At 35.0% G+C, this 18,894-nt stretch overlaps 1 protein-coding gene across 5 annotated transcripts in view; it reads right to left on the bottom strand.

Moving 5' to 3' along the window:
- Positions 1–1,859: 1,859 nt before the first annotated feature.
- LOC110026586 (haloacid dehalogenase-like hydrolase domain-containing protein 3) overlaps positions 1,860–18,894 on the bottom strand; it is a 23,457-nt gene continuing 6,422 nt past the window's right edge. For 2 of the 5 annotated variants that reach the window (XM_020727579.1, XM_020727582.1), the window contains exons 9-10: positions 3,058–3,139; positions 2,017–2,582 (exon numbers count right to left, since the gene is read on the bottom strand). In XM_020727579.1, coding sequence (XP_020583238.1) covers positions 3,073–3,139 — 67 coding nt within the window. In that variant the 3' untranslated portion in view covers positions 2,017–2,582; positions 3,058–3,072. Of the gene's footprint in view, positions 1,981–2,016; positions 2,583–3,028; positions 3,140–18,894 lie in introns of those variants that run through there. The other 3 variants (XM_020727581.1, XR_002294227.1, XM_020727580.1) reach the window with 3 other exon arrangements.

Raw genomic sequence — 18,894 nt, 5'->3', positions numbered from 1 at the left:
TAACGGTGTACTTCACAGGAAAAATCTCTCTGACGCAGGTTATGGAGTTTTATGAACATATCATATCGATAATGCAAGAGAAGGTAATTGTGTTGCATCTACAATTTTATCTTTAGATCATGTAGTGATCTGATTCTTCTCTTTCTGTTCAAGAAAAAGCTTCTGCTCTCCTGCCACAAAAAAATGTTCTTTGTAAACTTAATGATGGCTAGTTTAACTCTTTTATCCAGGAACAACTTTTATTAAAAAATTTGTTCCATTGTCGGGCCACTCAATGAATTCATGAATCCAACCATCTATCAAAATCTGACAAATTAATCTTTACTATAAAATCTCAACTTTTTCTCTAATATTTCAAGCCAAATAGTCGAGATATTGATTCTTTGTCACTAATAATTTCATGATAGAAGAGAAACACTTCCTTCTCTCAATCTAGCGAGCCATTGTTATGGCTATAAATGACTTTCCAGATTATCTCTCTTAAAAATGAGAAACATTTGTTTCAATTGAAAATTTTCCTTAAGTAGATCCACAAAAATTGATGGAAATTTCTTTGAATATTTCCCCTATGCAATATTGAGTCATTTTTTTCTCTCGATGATGTAGGGTTGCAAATCAAAGGTTGGTCGGCACTTCGGAATTTAATGATAAGTGTCAGGATGAATTTTTAATGGAGGTAGAAAAGACTCGCTCTTAAAAATTTAGGGTTGAAACTAAGAATATTCTTATGCAACAAATAGAGCTCATTTGAAATGCTCAATCAAGAATATTCTTGAGCATCAATCATGGAAAATATAAGTATGATAAATTTATCTCCATAGAAAACCACGATCCTCTAGATCAAAAATAAATTATTATCAGCTCACAATCTCTCAAACCAATATATAGAGGACATTATATCTTAAACCTTCTTTGAAACTTTCATGTTTCCCTACTTATTTTTTAAAAATTATAAAAAGAAATAAGGATGTTTAACTCAAGCTCTTGAGCGATTTCAAAGCCCATAATTTCAAGCACCACTCTAACTTGCCTTAAGGCCTAAGAAGACTGATAATTCTTGTTCAGTTTTGTACTCTCTCCATCTTTATTGTGAATTTTGAGGACTTATAATGTCTTATGTACCTTTCTTTGAGAGGAAGGAGATGGTGGTATCTTATAATGAAGTGAGACTATAGGATTACAAATATTTAAATATCAGCCCAAATTGAGCAAAATTGATTTGATCATTAGTTTGGTTGAACCGCTTAGCGCAACTTGAGTAAAATTGACAAAGCTTGAGTTACAAAGCAAATCACAATCAAATCAATGCTTAAAAATAGACTAGGCATGTCATTATTTGAGTAAGATTAGCTTGACTAACTTGGCTTTATCATTCCCCTTATCAGGTACAATATTTTTAGATTTTGCAAAAAATAGAACTATAATTTAGCCTCTTCACCACTTCAAGTTCAGAATCAAGTTTTAAAAAATCTAAGACATTTGGCCCATACTTTTTTCAGCTCACCATAATGATTTGCCCTATTTAGGGATATTGGTCTGAAATTAAAAGAAAAAAAAGTGAGCATTTACATAAAAAGCTCACAAATCTTATGTATTTATATATCTCATGTCTAAGCTTTCATATTTATACACATAGCACTCAAATCTTTAATATCACATGAAAAAAATCACTATTATCACTTTTTAAAAGTAATATCCATCTTTTTTATATATAAGTTTAAAGAACAAAAGAGTTATGTATGTAAATATAAAAGTTCAAGGGTGAGATATATAAATACGTAAGAATTGTATGCTAAGCATGTAAATTTTCCAAAAACCAACATATTATATGGCTCATTTTGGATATTACAAAAGTTAATGGCAAAACATAGACAAGTTAATTAAAATTTAATAATCAATTTGGAAGGTGGTTGCATGAAAATCTCTAATGAAACAGGGCAGGTTAGAAAACAACCAAGAGATTGTTTACAATTTACACGCCTACAGAAATAAACAAGCACATCTTATCAGGAGCTGAGACATGGAGAAGATAAAATTTATGCTGCATACAACACAATCATAAAAAATCAAATTTCAAAAATAAATTTAATCTATAGTTTAATTTCCTCTTGAGGCACATTTAATACAACTAATGCTTCAAAACATAACAGTAAATTGAAGGCTTTAAACTCATAAAACCTTACTTTGCAAGACTGTTAAGACAGATTAGCCAGTGGGAGCTTCAGGAAAGTTAGCAACTACAATTGTTGATGATATGCTCATAAGTACTTAGGCAATGGCTCGGTAAATATGAAATTTTAAGGGCATGTAACCAAGTTTTCTGTCACTATTAATAAGCTGGATAAGAGGTTTTTTTTTTTCATGATTAACCTGGTAACACCTGAAGCTCAATAATTTATAAGAAAATGAGTGGTCTGGTGCTTTTTTATACTGCTCTTCTATGTTTCAATAATCTCATAATTTGTGTTTAGTTGATTGAAAGCATTTATAATTGATACGGCTATTTGCACCAAATTCAAGTAAATGTTTGTTGCAGGATAAGCTGATGGAATATTATTACAGGAGCATCTTTAGCTGAAAGCCTGGAAACCAAAAGAAATTTATGAAAATCATAAAAAACATAAAGGAAGATTTACATGCATACCAGTCAATTCTTATGTATTTACATATTTAACACATAAGCTTCAATTTTTATATACATGCCACCTTACCTATGCATGAAAAGGAGTATTTCACTTTTAAAAAGTTAAAATGGGGGTATTTTTTATATGATTTGAAGGATTTGGGTGTTATAAATGTTAAAAGTTAAGTTTAGGAGTTGGATATGTAAATAAATAGGAATCGGATGGTATGTATGTAAATGATCTATACATAAATTAGATAGCTTGACTCAAATGCCTATTTGCATAATGAATTGGTGCAGTTGTGAGAAAAGGACAGAAGATATAGTGAAATTAATGAAATATGCAGAAAAAAACAAAGTTTAAATATAATGATGACGGTTTTATAAACTAATCTTAAACAATACCTGATTTGGAAAGCTCGCAAGAATAATACCTTGCTATTCTCTAGTTAAGAATCTGCAATAAGAATTCGTTCGCATATTTCAGAAAAAGATTTCACATCGGAGCCCCATAGCCTGCATTTTTTTTTTTCAGAAGGAATGGAACGTATAAGATAATAACAGAAAAATCAAACAGTATATAATACCAAACTAATAATAGTTGTTTCGCTAAGTCCTCGTTACGATAAACACTTAAACCAGAAGACAGACGGTTCCATACTTATAGAACGTAATCAACTTGAAAAAATTAAAAATTAAAACAAAACAACAGAAAATAAAGCTCTGTGCCTCATGTTGTAGTAAAATTTTCTCATTATCAAGTGATTAAAATTTCACATTATTATGAGATATTTGCTCATCAAGTATTATTATTATGAGATATTTGCTCATTGTATATATATTGTTCCCTTATTATTATGAGATATTTGCTCATTACATACTCTATCTCTCTCCATCGAAAAAAGAATCAGAGCCAGGTTCCCTATATTTTCAGCTTGCGAGTCCTTGTTTGTAATGGAGCCAGTTTTCATTGCATCACATCCTTTCAAAGGGTAAGAAATAGGGTCATGCCCCTTGTTTACTCAGTTTTCTTGTTTGTGTCAATGCCCTCCAAACCTATTAGGATCCGTTTGGCATTAGTTTTGTTTCTCCTTCTTTTTTTTTGGTTCAAAACATGTTTGGCTGATCTAATTTTTATTATTATCATTACTTTTTAAAACAAATCAACTTGTTTTTAAAGATATTCAAAACACTCAAAAAGTTATTTCGAGTCTTTTTAAAAACAACTAAATCAACCAAGCATGTTTTACTTTAAATCAAAACATAAATAAATCAATAAAAATATAAAATAAACTGATCCCAAACGACCCGTTAGCAATTGTCTATGTTCATCAATACCCTCTGAAAAGGGCGTTGAAGAGAGGATCATTCTGATGAAGGCAATACTTTGTATATATTAGAGTATGAAAGAAAGCAAAAGACGGAAAGTTTTGGTTGACTTAGTATGGAGTTTGGACAAGAGCTTAAACTTGGGTTAGTCAAGTATTGAATCATAAATTGTCTTTTGAGAAACACACCCCAAGGGATAGGACTGAGAGGAGGAAAAAGAGAGAGAAACATTCTGTCTTTATTTATGTGGTGACCGCCTATTTATAGGGGCCTCAAAATACAGTTATAAAATATAGGAAAATAATTATAATAACTGCCCAAATAACTGAATTCTGTCGAATGAAAAATACAATATAATAAAAAGAAAATATGATATATGTCGGTCGCTCAAAATTATGGATCGACCGATCAAATCGATCAATAGGATGACTTCTGCCGAAGGATCCAATCAATCGATGAATATCCTTTGATCACTCAATCTCATCATCTTGCCAGATGGGTCTGCCCGTCACCAAATTTGTCGGTCGCCAAGTATACCTCGATTGGCTCGGACTAGTCGGTCGACTGCTATCTGTCAATATTCGCTCTTTGATTCAGAATTTTTATCGCCTAGGTCTTCATCCTTCGTTGTTCAATTCCTTTGAGCTTCGTGTTGTCATTTTTGCCCTGTACATCTAGGGCTAACTTCTGTGAGGCTTTTGAGGGGTTGGAGTGGAGCTTGATCAAGAAGAGAAGGAGACAGAGAGAAGTAATCTTAGGGTTTGGGGGGGAGGTGATGACTTAAAAGGTAAAAGAAAAAAAAAGGAAAATAGGAGGTGAGAGGTCAATCTTTACTTAGGATTTGGAGAAATTGAAGCTTGGTATGTAGACTTAGGGTTTTAGGGTGATAGAAGGGGTTTAATGGACTTGTAGAGAGGTTGGAAGTTGCAGCTGGCTTTAGGTTTTATGCTGTTTTTAAGGAGAAGGCCAAGAGCTTCACGAAGAAGAGGAAGAGAAAGTTCAAGTAAACAGAAAATAACACTCTTGCCACAAATGTACAGTAGTTTTGTTTTATCCAACAAGCACTGTTGCAAAGCAAATAGATTTCTTTCCTAAATCAGTCAAGTTTTTGCTTACAAAGGAACCCAGTGCACCAGCTTAACATCTCGGAGATTACATTGTGTTCTGGGTGATCCACCTTTCTCTCATAAAAGCGATCAGATTTCAAATCCAAGAAAAGAATCCAGTTGGGTGGAATTCGCCAATATTCTGAAAGGAAGAATTCCAAGCCATTTTCATCTCGCTATTCCTAAGGATCAGGCTAGGCAAGCTAATCACCCAATCCAGCTTAGAAGCTGCAGAGCAGTCACCAAACATTTTCATTAGAATTTTGAAGAAGCAAAATTAATTTCTTTCAGCAATAAACAAATAAGGTTACATAGGAGAAGTGCTTTTAGAATATAAGCTTGCTAATCTAATGGTGGCCAATCAAAGATGAGTTTGGCAATATTTTTGGCCATGTAGAAGGACTCCCATGGATTGATGACATATCTAACAGCATAAAATAAATAAATAAATTACATAACTCGTACATAGTAATTACCAAATTCAACGAGATTCAGAGTGACTTCTTCTTCATGCAACCTTTAATCAAATACGCTCTTTAGAAAACGTGTTATGATTCCTTGGAGGGAGCCTTAAGCTTAATTTGGACAGTTGAAAACAATCTGGGAGTAAAGGGGCTACCATGATTCCTTAGAGGAAGACTTAAAATTTGGACACATGAAAACAATCTGGAAGTAGAGGGATGACTAAACAAGCCTTAGGTCATGCTTTGTGATGCGTGCTTGATGATGACACCTAGAATTTTGATGCAATGTGTTAATGAAAGTACTCAATTTGTGCACCATACCCTTCAATGATGTGTATCAATTCACATGCATCATGTCAAAAGAGGTTGTGGGCTCCTAAAATTTGTTGCCCCGGCACCTCGAGAAAATATATGACGATATAAATTATTTGAGGTTCTTGGGTCAAATTTTCAGAAGACAGAAAAAATTGTAGATAAGATACTACTCAGAGATTTTACACTCACTTTGTGAGGACTTTTTAGATATGAGATTCGAGGTTTCTCATAGGTGCAAATCCCTACGGTTATTACCCTCTCCTAGCAACATGAGAGCCCTTTCGATTATGTTTACTCATTTGAGCATTGAGTACAAAACATATAGTAACAGCAATTTAGGGTTTTAAATTATATAAATGTAATTGGATTTTATATTGTGAGAATTTATCAATGTGAGCTTACAAGTATATTGTTAGGGGAAATGATGATGAACTCGAACGAGATCTAATGGTTCCCTCATCCGGATAATCATGAATCTTGTCCTACTTAGTCAGAGGAAGTAGCCGACCAAACTTAATAAAAAAATTCGTATCAACAATCATCGATTGCTTCGTCTAAGGGGCCCTTATAGAACCTGATGATATATTTTTCTAAGGAAACTAATTTAAGTCGACCTTAGTAAGCAAATAGATGTCTTTGTGCCCTATTGAATATACAATATGATTCATGTCTCAAAGAGTACTCATTGGGACATACGGGCAACAGTCGTGGTCGTAATTTAATAGTATCATTTGACAGCAACCACCCGGTCAGAGGGCTCAGAGCTTAAACGGTTTTTTTTTTTTTTTTTTTTTTTTTTTGGGGAGTCTGTTGGTAAAGTCACTCGAACAAAGGTCACAAGTCATGCCTTCACTAACATAGATGGATTTGAGAGTGAATTTAGTAGTATATATAATGTGACATTGGCTTTATGTGAGCTAGGGTCAATCATAAATTTATCGCCATTGACAAAGTGGTGCAGAGGGTGAATTAATTTTGTTTTTAATTTTAATGCTTTCAATTTTACAACTTTTTTACTTTTTATATATTATTAGGATTTTACCAATTTTATCAAAATTAAACCATGTAATTTTGCATCTTGTTTGTAAATGATCGAGTTTGGGATTAACATATAATTGATTTTAAACCTTATCAACTTTGTCCTACTTAAGAGGATCGGATCCATGAATTAGAGCAGTTAAATGTATTTAGATATTCATTATAACTTCATTTTGAAAATAGACCCTTTCGATTGAAATTTTCTATCAACTCGGCTATCATCGGAGAATTTGAATAACTAAGACTTGTCAACTCTGTCCTGTTTACAGAAGATTGGGTCCAGAATTTTATGGACAAAATTCAAATATATTTTGAACTTCGAAACTTAATTTTTAAAGTTAATTCTTTGACTGAAATCTTCCATTAACTCGGTCATTATATTTTATATAATTTTGAAACTTGTGAACTCTGCCTCATTTAAAGAGAATCAAGTTCGAGGATTGTAATAGTTGAGCTTATTCAAAAAATTCTTGAAATTTAATTTAGAAAATAAACACATCCAATTAAAATTTTCTATCAACTTGGCTATCATTATATATTTTGAAAAACTTTGAACCTTGTCGACTATATCCTGCTTATAGAGGACCGGTTTCATGAATTGAAATGGTTGAATTCATTTATTATAATAAAGACTCCGTCAACTATACCATATTGATGGCAGATCAAGTCTATAATTTGGAGCCCATTATATACAATAGTCGGAGCACATACATGCTTAAAGATGTAAACTTATCGATGTTTTTTTTTCATTTAAAAAATGACATCTTTGAGTCTAAAATAACTTTCAAAATTGTATTTTGTCGGCCGTTATTTTTTTTTGAAAGGATGTGATTTTTGTAAATATGAAAATAGTTTTAATCTAAATATGATTTTTGAAAATAACATTTTAATTTAAAAATAGATGAGACCAAACAAGTCTCACATATTGAATAGTTTGGATGGATGAGCGCGATACCACAAGTAATACACTACCTCAAAGGATAAACATATCACTTGACAGTAGGCTCAACCACCTAAACTAATGAGTTTGTGACATCCGTTTAGCCTGCGAAATTTTTTTATGTATAACCGGCAAGTTTCCCTACCTAATATAAGGATTAGATAGGGTTAATTTTACCTGGGTTTCAAGTTCCCTATAGAAACAAGCCCCTATAGTTAATTACATCTCAAATGATCGGGATCACTTAAGAAAACTCTCGATTAAGATCAGTGGTTTTGTCTTAGAGATGTCAAAGTTTAGGTTTCCACGATTAGACATGGGAAAATCAAATGAGAGTGACTCAAACAGGAAAAGTTATTTTAAGTAATCCAAAGAAATGAAGAGTAGGGGATACCACAGATCCGAGGAAAATCTTGATCTGTGATATCCCAATTATCCTATTGTTTGGCTTTATGTCTTTGAAGTGATGTTATTTAATGTTTGATCCTGCAATTTATTTAGAATTTAGGACTTATGTTCCCACGATATATGATCGTGCAAATAGCCTAAAAAGATAGAAGGATTTACACAGTACCGTACAGTAACTTCAGAATCCTAAAGTGTTAAGACTTATAATTGCACAACAGAGTTATGCAAAAACAGAGTTATGCAAAAGCCGGGTTTACGCTGCACTAGACAAACCACATCGAAATCCTATGGGTTGTTATTTAAACTAAGAAAAGTGCTTAGTGATATGAATTTGTTTTGACGTTGCTCTTCTGAATGTCCTCGTCGTGTTGCTCACGGTGTTCACTCCAAGCTCCTCATCGTAACACCTTCGGGTTTGATATTAGTTTTAAGGGTACATGTAATCATTGAGTTTTCCTACACTAAGGTATAGTGTATAACAGAATAATAAATCATGCAGTATAACAAGAAAAAAACCGTAGAATGTGCGGCGTAGAAGAAGAACAATACAGTATGCTGCAGAGTAAAATGTTGTAATGTAAATCAAAACTATATATATGGGAGGCCTGCTGCTCTTTTAAGCGAGCTAGTATACATTGTATAAACAAGAGAAACATTGCCTGGAAAACTCGAGAAAATAGACAAATGACCCACAACAGAAAACTCGAGAAAATCAACAAATGACCCACGACGGGAAACTTGGAAAAATCGACAAATGATAATTCCAAGAAAATTATCAAAATTACGGGAAGAACCTGAAAAAAGGACCACGAGTGCTTTTCCTAATAATTCCAATAAAACATATGAAATATCCAAAAAGAGGGGACTGCAAGCACTCGAGTCGGGGCTAGGCTCAAATATAATATATTTGTACTCAAGGGACGTCGAAGACTACTAAGCCCGCCACTTGGATATTCTACTGAATCTAACTTAGAAGGGTACTCCTTAGCCTAGTATCGATAATCAACAATTGGACAACCAATTTGTAATACATTTTAAAATTTATATTTTAGCATGTATATATATTTCAGGCATACAAAAGGAAAGTTATATTAATTTTATAGTGAAAATATATTTATAAATATTGTATTTATTCTTATCAATTTGTTAGTATAGTTGTCCAAGAGTCGATCACGTCGTCGGGCATAGGGCCGCCAACAACCAAAGGAGATACGGGTCCCCCGCTAGTCTTGTGTCGATAAATGATATTATCATTCTACGGTTCATCGGGCCCCCGGATTGGTTCCTGATGTCGTAGGATGAAATATCATTCTGCTCTACCACCGGTGTGCCTTTGTCATCATCGCCCTAAGCCCCATAACAAAACCGACCTACTTTCAACCTTGCTTTATAATTTCATTTATAACAAAAGACTATTTATGAGCACTTATGTGTCAGACATAAGCACTGAAAAAAGAACCAAGAAGCAAGAAAAAAAATAAAAATGGGGATGAGAGAGACGAGGAATTGATTCATCCAAAAGAACGAGAGAATGAAGGGTGGAGCAACCCTCAAAATTGTGACAAAATACCGAAAAAGAGAGCCCAAGATCCTTAAATCAATCCAAGAAGGATATCATTTTCTCAAATTTTATAATTGAATCAACCCAAGAAGAGTATCTCCTCCAAATTTTGTTTCGAACAGATCGAAACGGGCCCAAAACTAATGTGACAAAACATTAATGTGAGTATTGTACCTACGGCTCCACCACTATATGTGCTCACACACCTAAGCCTGAACCCAAGTGTGGCATTTATATTATCCAAGTTTTAATGTCAAACCTCCAAACTCTTTTCCAACTGACAATTTTATGAGTTTTCTAATCCTTTCACGAATCCAATTTATATCAACTTTATAATTTCCCGAAATGAAGCTATAAGAGTCTTTCATATTTCACAAAGTAAAAAAAAATAATCCATAGAGGACAACTTTCTAAATCTCCAAAAATCATGCCAATATCAAATCCATTCATTTCCACCCCATATTAAAAATTTTTTACAATTGTATAAATGTAACACCAATTTAGAAAATATAGAAGTGCTCACGGCCAGGGCAAAAATGAACCTGAATAATTCTCAAAAGGCTCACGGGTAGAGACAGGAAAGAAGATAGGGGCACGGGTAAGACCAAGAAAAGGGACAGCCAAACCTCATAACAAGCCAACAAGTAGAAGCTAGAAAATACACAACCAAGCTCCAATATAAGCCCAAGATTTAGGACAGGAAATAGGACAAAAGCTCAAGGGTAGGGGCAACAAGGAGAAAGCCAAGCCCGAACCAATCACGGCACAAACCAAGGAACCACAACAGCAAGGCTCATGGCCAGGGGCAGCGAGGAGAAAGCCAAGCCCCAAACCAACCATATTCAACAGAAAAGAGCTACAGGTGAAGACTCGCGGCCAGAGGCAGCATAGAACAGCCAAACAAGACAAAAAGAAAACCAACTAGGATGCTCACGAGTAAGGGCAGCAGACCAAAACCAGTAAACAAACTTCACAACAAAGTGGAAAGTCAGGAACAACTAAATAAAATAAAATAGAACCACGTGAAAATCATCAGGTAAGGGCAGCAGCTCACACAACCAACCAGCAGATGTTCTTAGGTAGGAGTAGTAAAGGAGAAGCCACCACATATTTAAGCTCACGGGTAGGGCCAAGAAAGGGCACAACTAAACCACAAAATAAGCCTACGGGTAGAGATCAGAAAAAATGTAACCAAGCTCCAATGTTAAGCCCACAATTTAGGACAAGAAAGAGAACAGCCCAACCCCAAGACAAGCTCACGGCCAGGGACAACAAAGGCAGCAGCCAACACCACCACCCTCCAATTTGTCATATAAAGAAATCACAAGGTAAGACTCACGGTTATGGGACAATAAAAGAAAGCCACCACAGATGGTGTCATCGTACTCAATTGATATACATAAGAGAGTGAATTGACAAACTCCCATAAACTATCTAGATTAAAGTCATTTTATATCAAACGAGACATAATAACGAATTGATCAGCTTACATCAAACATTCCAACATAGGAGCACATATTGAAATCATAATTTTTTGGATGACAAACTTGATTATCAATAATAATCTCGGGAGGAACGTTATATGAAGAACTTCCAACCAAACAGCAAACGGGCAAGACAGAGAACGGTGACCAGTAAACCTGAGCCCAGCAAGAAGAGCAAGACATGGAACCATAACAGGCACACCCGAGCCCAACAAGGTCGGACAAGAAAAAAAAGAATAAAACACAGTTTCAGTCCAACTAAACCCAATGAAAAAGAGCCAACAAATAAGCTTTTGAGCCAAACCAATTCGTTGTCTCAAATCCAATTAAACCCAATATAAAGACTAAAGAAAAGAATATAATTTAAGTCAAAACCGCACCCACCAAATGGGGAAAACAAATCAGCATTTCCAGCATGAATTCAACCCAAAAGAACGATAACTGAACTCAGCACAGGGGCAAACCGAGCCCAGCACATAGGTAAACCGAGTCCAGCAAATGGGCAAAAATAGTACAAAACTTTCAGACAAAATCCAGCCCAAAAGGAGCCAAAACTGAGCCCACCAAATGGGTCAGAACAAAATATAATTTCCAGCTAAACCGAGCCTAACTTCAGACCAAACCAAACCTAGCGAAAGAGACCAAAAAATAGAGAAAACATCCCAAGTAAATCGAGCCCACCAAATGGGGAAACAAAAAGACAACACTTCCAGCCATCAAAGTCAAATCTCATGAAGCTGTGTCTCAAAATATTATGCCTGACATATGTTTCAAATAGTAACAGATAACAGGAAACGAATAAGCATAAACAGATCCCTAATGCCAACATTATCCAATATTGAAACTGACATATTATCCAATATTAAAACTAATTCCAGCATTTACTTGAACATGAATAATAATAAAAGGCATCAATATTTCATTTCTAGCATGAATTCTAGATGAGCAAATATCATTTAAGAGTTCATAACTATGACTTCTCCAAGTATTTCGAGCAGAAAAAGAGAAATCAGCCATATTATACTTCATTTTTACTGATTCTATCAAGTATTCATGCCTAGATCTTAAAACAGACCTAAATCTTATTTTCACATGCTTTAGAAGAGAAAAGAAATACTTTTAGGTGTCATCCGAAATGGTGCAGATTAGAGGAAAGAAGAGAAATACCTCTTAATGCAGACTCAAAGCAAAACTGTAAGATATATTCAAGAAAACACCTCCTACAGAAACCCTCCTTCTAAAACCTTCGAGAAACAGCAGTCAACGAACACTTCAAACTCCCAACACACAAGAACCTAGCCGAGAAGGAATTCCAGCAGAGCCTTCTCCTAAAAGCCTTAAACAGCAACTAGCAAAAACCTCAGTCTTCCGTTTTCTCTTAAAATTTTCAACAACCCAAAACAGTACCCTAAGAAGCCCTTTTATAGGCAGAGATGAGAGGGGGACAGCCACCTACCGGCCCTAAGGTGGTCAAATCAAACAACGAGAAGGAATCGTCACCATAAAGGAGGAGAAAATAAAGCCTCGAGAAGGAAAAGGGTCGGCGAGACGAGCTCCCTCGATTGGAGAGTTAAGCGGTCGAGCGGTCATGCAAGGAAGGAGAAGAGTTGAGAGAGAGGAAGATTGCCGCGTGGATGAGCCACGAGATCTAGGGCACACATGGACGAGTCGAACAGCTGATCGAGCCGGGGGATGGGGCGGATGAGGATGGGTCGAATGAAGGGTTAAGTGTGCGGAAAAGGAGTAAATAGGGTTTAGGGTTGTAATACTATATATATATATATATATATATATATATATATAAGTATTTAATATTTCAAAAATAAAAAATCGATTTGTACATTTTTATTCGTGCGTCATAGTAGAACAAAAATGGATGTCATTTTTAGGTAATTCTGACGTTCCGGATGCGTTGGCGTGGTCCGTTTTGTCACCGGAGGTTGTCTGAAGAAGTTTGCATTTTTTCCCATAATTTAAGCTCAATTTTAATCTGATATTGTGCAACTTATTGAATTTTGTGCATTTTGTGTGTGTGTGTGATGATAAAATTCTGAAGAGGTTTTCTTAGGGCTTGAGATTCTATTGGGAACTTCTCATTGAGTCTCCACATGATAGTCCTTAACCACTCGACCATACGACGGTGGTTTTGAGATCATCAATGCAAGACATCACAAGAGAAATAGGAAGTGACTGGAATTTCTAAAGGGATGGATTCCAATTCTAATTTTCTAAGATAGTCAATAGGAAAGTCTTATGGCTAGATCCTAGGCTCCTAAGGAAAAGAGTAATGACCTCAAAATGAGGTCAACATATTTAAGTTCTAAATTCATTTGAATTTTTAAGTGTTTGTGTGAATAATTTTCATTGAATTGAACGCAAATATTTCATTTGAGCCCAAATATCACCTTCTGTTCGCTCATGTTGGGGGTTACAGATCCAATAACAAGTTTATGCACCTTTTATATTCTAATTGCGCATTCAAAATAAAACATTAATTTGTATTCAATTCTTAGTTTACTAAATTATGAACTTCAATAAGATTTTATTCATATTTATTGGCGAGCAACAAAATTCTATCACATCCTTCTTTTAGGATTTATTTGCATTCGATTTTATGTATGTACAACTCAACCTAATAATTTGAATATACAATAAAAATATCTTGCTCATGCTAGTGCTTGTGTTCGTGCTCGTGCTCGTGAGCAATTAAATTCTTTCACACCACTATTTTAAGTTTTATCTTCATTCGGTTTTATGTATGTCCAGCCTAAAACAATAATTTGAATATTCAATAAAATATATTGTTGTGCTCGTGCTTGTGCTCGTGTTCGTGAGCAGACTATACAATTCATTACAATTGTTTATGCTTATTGCCAAGTGAATGAAAGTGCTCATGGGTGAGCTATTGAGTCCCATGTAAGTTTTGTTTAGTTTTCAATTTTTTTTTTATCCCCTGTTTCCCTATTTAATATTTTATATTAGGGCTATTTTAATTTTTAAAAAAGCTTTGTTTTAAGTCATTATTTTCAATCATTTTTTTCGCAACACTCAAACACCCTCTCCTTGTTAGGGATGTAAGAAGAGTAATTGGTCTCCCAACCACGCCTAAAAAGATGTGTATCGTAGGTATCGTAAGATACCTCAAGATTTGAGTATTTTACCCCACCACACTAAAAGCATGCATGGGACTTCAAGTACCTGTGAAAAGCATAATAATGTTTCCCCATGGGGTTGGAACAATCCGAATGGGTACTTATAGATTTGACCTTCGGGTACCAACATAAACACTCAAAACAAGTTTTCCCCGCTTAGGTGAAACACCCTAATCTGAACTCGGGATTTCCCCACCATGGTGTAACACCCCAAACAGGTACTTCAGCTTCCAAGTTTTATACCTTGGTGTGAGATCGACGGACTTAAAGCGAAGAAACAATGAAACTTCAAGGCGAATATAATATAATATATTATATTATATTATAGAGAGAGAGAGAGAGAGAGAGAGAGAAATTGAAGGTAGTTAGATGTTCGGGTAAGCTGCAGGTGTTATTGAGAAGAGGAGATAGCTTCTTCTTCTTCTTTAGAGAGGCGTGGTGGGTGTGGTGGTTGGTTATAGAAAATTGAAGTAGATGAGTGAGTATTGAGTTGAGTGAGCTGCAGTTGAGCAAGTAGTCACAATAGTGGTTAGCGAGGAAAATGACAACAGATTATAACGCTCTGTTGTCATAAATCTATGCATGAAAACGTGTATTTCACTGCTCTGTTGTCATAAATCTATGCATGAAAATGTGTATTTCACTTTTAAAAAATTAATAATATTGATATTTTTAAAGTGATGTTAATGTTTTTGAGTGCTATAAATACAATTATAAAAACTTAGATGTTAGATATGAAAATACATACGACTTCTGTGGTATGTATCTTAATGCCCCAATATTCACATGGAGCTTACATGATACATCAATATATACATCAATTGTTTCTCCAACACTTATTACTGCTTTGCGTAGTTGATGAGATCATTACTAACAATGACAATGATGATATCACTACACTCTGAAAACGTCTAAAACAATACTTTAAGGGAAGATTTACATACATACCCCATAATTCAAAAGTTTCTACATATCTAACATGTAAACTTCAATTTTTAGGTATATTTCACCTTACCTATGCATGGAAAGATGTATTCCACTGTTTAGAAGTTAAAAAAAATGATACTTTTAATATGATATGAAAGATTTGGGTGGTACAAAATGCAAAAAAAAAAAAAAAAATGGTATCAGATATGTAAATACATAGGAATTGGGTGGTAGTATGTAAATGCCCCTACTTTAAAAATCAAGGATTCAGGTCAAACATATTATTTTGTTGGCCTTCAAATATCTTCCGACTCCACTAGTTATGTTCTCTCACAAACCAAGATGCCTCTAATTTTCTTGCTAGTATAGGCATTAATGAGTTGTCAGTAACCTCCACTCCCCTAGAAATGTACATTCATTTCAACCCTATTAATGAAATAACCCTATCAGATCCTACTAATTATGGACAATTGGTTAGGGCATTAGCATATCTGACTATTATTCATTCTGGCAGTTGCCTATGTAGTTCACTCTGCAAGTCAATTTATTGATGTTCTCACATTTCACATTATTTTGTTTTTCTTCAAATTATTCATTATGTATGAAATTCTTTGAATTGTGGTCTTTATTATTTTGTTCAATCTCTACATGTTCTTATCTCCTACCCGAATGATGATTGGGCTAGTGGTCCTACTAAAAATAAATGACTAGGTTTCGCTTCTTCTCTAAAGTTCTTTTAATTTATTGGTGAAATAAGACATAAACAAAGGTTGCTCGCTCCAATGTTAAAGTTAAACATCATGTCCATGCAAACATTATAAAAGAATTGCATTGGTTTCGATAATTACTAAACAATATGGGCATTGCTCATTATGATCCCTTCATTATTCATCATAATAATCAAGTAAAATTGTCATTGTGTAATTTGATGACTATCATGAGAGCAACAGGCACATTGAGACTGATTGTGAGATTTCTTGCTCGAAAATGTTCCCCTTCAATTTATTACTTCTCAAGACCAACTAATCAATACAACAACAACAACAACAATATTGGGGCGTTCTACATTGATTGGGGCGTTCTACATTACTTCTAAGGAATTTCTTCAGTATTTCAAGGTGCTCCTTAGTGAATAGTTCGATTGATCCTCCATATGTGTTTATAGCATTTGCCTTTCTCTCTTGATCCTTCCTGTCCAGGTTTCCAGTTAGTAGGCTTTCCATGAAGTTCCCAATGTTTATGTTTGATATGCCAAATCTTCTTGCAATAATCACATGCAGGATGGTTCTTCCTGACATTTGAGGCATGGGAGGAATTGTGGGTGTACATAGTTGAACTTTCAGTGCTCAGTAAACCCCCATTTTCGGTCAACATCAGCTTCTACATGCTCTCTCCTCTCCTGAATTCAGCAAAGGTTGGCGCTTTGTTCTCATTATCCTCTCTCTCGCCTCATCCAATTTTTGAGTCAATCCTAAAGAATTTGATGGTCCTCTTCTTTTCGATGATGAATTTAAATTTCATAGCATCTTGTGGACTTTTCCACCTTTGTGTCTCAGATATATCCAATTATAGTCAATATTTTATTAGAATGTTGAAGTATTGGGTGTTGCATAACTTGAAGGAGGTCATGAAGCTTGGTTTCGATCTCAAACAACTCTGTAGTGTTCTCAGTGCTAGAATATATTTCTCTAGCAGCCTCCCAGATTTCTTTGGCAGTTTTGTAGAGCAAAAATTTTCTTCCACATTGGTGTCATTAAGTTGACTAGCCAAGAAATAACCATATGATCTTGATTCTTCCATGAACGGAGTTTGTGGTCAATGATCTTAGGAATTGTGCCCTCTCTAGAGATATCGTCCTCTTTCCTTTTATGACAAAAATACATAAACACTTATTATGAACATTAAAGAAATTTATAACCATTGAGTTTATGATTTGTGATAAAGTTCAATAGTTCAGGAGTATTTTGGAAATAACCCCTGATCTCTGACTCACAATTCACCTTCGGAGTAGAACTTATCGTCTTCATCACATACTTTTTCATCAACCTAAAGTGTATTTAGAGTTGCTTCTAGTTGCTGGTTTAAAATAGACTCCAATTGATTGTTGTTGCTATTGTGTATATTGTTGTTGCTGCTGTAGAAAACAGATGATGGTGGCAAAACCTGAACATAAACCACTCTATAAGGAAGGTCCGACGGAGGAGGGCCTACAACCAAGGATTCCCTTTGTAAGGAGGATTCCAAAGAGGGCCAGCAACCTGCAAGAAGATTGTTGGCTACATAAAAGAGGAGATTTTCAGTGACATGCAGGGGCTCCCATGTTAGGGGAAGGAATTGCAACTAGATTTGGCGAGAACTGAGAACATGGAAGAAATTGGATGTTAGCTGCAAGGATGAGACTGGCTGTCAGAACTTCTTCAGGATAGCCTTCAAGAATCTCAAAGTTTGTTGATGTTGGAAAGCCTTCAGTAGGGTGCGGGTAGCAAACTTTTGCTTCTGCTGAGAGGATAGATTTGGGATGCCTACACTGAAACTAGCGCTGCAAGGGAGCTCTGTGATGGATTTGGTTGCAGGCAAAACAATGGCAAGGAAGACCACAAATTTCTTGTCGGAAGACCAGAGGAGATTTTTGGTGAGGATGAAAGGATTTTCAGCCAGTAAGATGGGAGAGTTCCTATTAGAAAGACAGAGGAGATTGTCGGGACCTCTGGGAAGAAGGGATTTTCGACTGGCATGCAAGCTGGCAGGGGATTAGAGAGGTTTCAATGGCAGAGAAGCTAAGGTTTTGGTTCAAAGCTCTGATACCACGTAAAATTCACTTGGGAAGGAAAATTTTTTCCTTCATTATTCACAAATAGGGTGCATATATATAGGGAAATCAGTCCCTCCTTGTTTACAAACTTACCAAACATATCTCACCTAAATTAGGAAAGGAAATAATTATGAATAAAAAAAAATACAAAAAATAGGAAGGGAGTAAATCAATCAAAGGTTCTCTAAGATATCACAATCAAATCCTCTAAAATTTGGAGGTGTTGGCAGGCCCACATGAGAGAGGTAAATATAGAAAGGACCAAATATTCTCAGATTTCGACAATATCCTCATCACTAACTCCATATAAATTGTACCCTCGCTATTTATTCTTTTTAAAAATTAATAAATAATTCAATGGCTATGAGGTCCAAGATGTAGGCAGACCTCATCGAACCACAATAATTTTCTATGCATGTGTTCCAGTATTTGTTTCATTCAATTACTTCTCAACATGATTTTTTCTCACTAATATTATCCTAACACGACACAAGTTTAGCTTTAAAGCCCTTGATTTGATGACATTAATACAAAGTTGAAAGCTTCTAGATTATTACATAATTATAAGCAAATTGACGATATAGTCATTCACCATGTCGGTTCAGTACAAATTTTGAAATCTTTCAGAACTCTCTAATAGAGAAAAAAAACAACTTAAATCTACCATAATCCTAACATTACCATGGATAGCACAAACAAACCTGAATAAATCCATAACGGCCACTAAACAATTCA

This window comes from Phalaenopsis equestris, unplaced genomic scaffold (assembly GCF_001263595.1).
Source record: "Phalaenopsis equestris unplaced genomic scaffold, ASM126359v1 Scaffold000382, whole genome shotgun sequence".
Lineage (NCBI taxonomy): Eukaryota > Viridiplantae > Streptophyta > Magnoliopsida > Asparagales > Orchidaceae > Phalaenopsis > Phalaenopsis equestris.
Note: the sequence above shows the minus strand (reverse complement) of the source record. Positions and strands in the feature narration are given on the sequence as shown.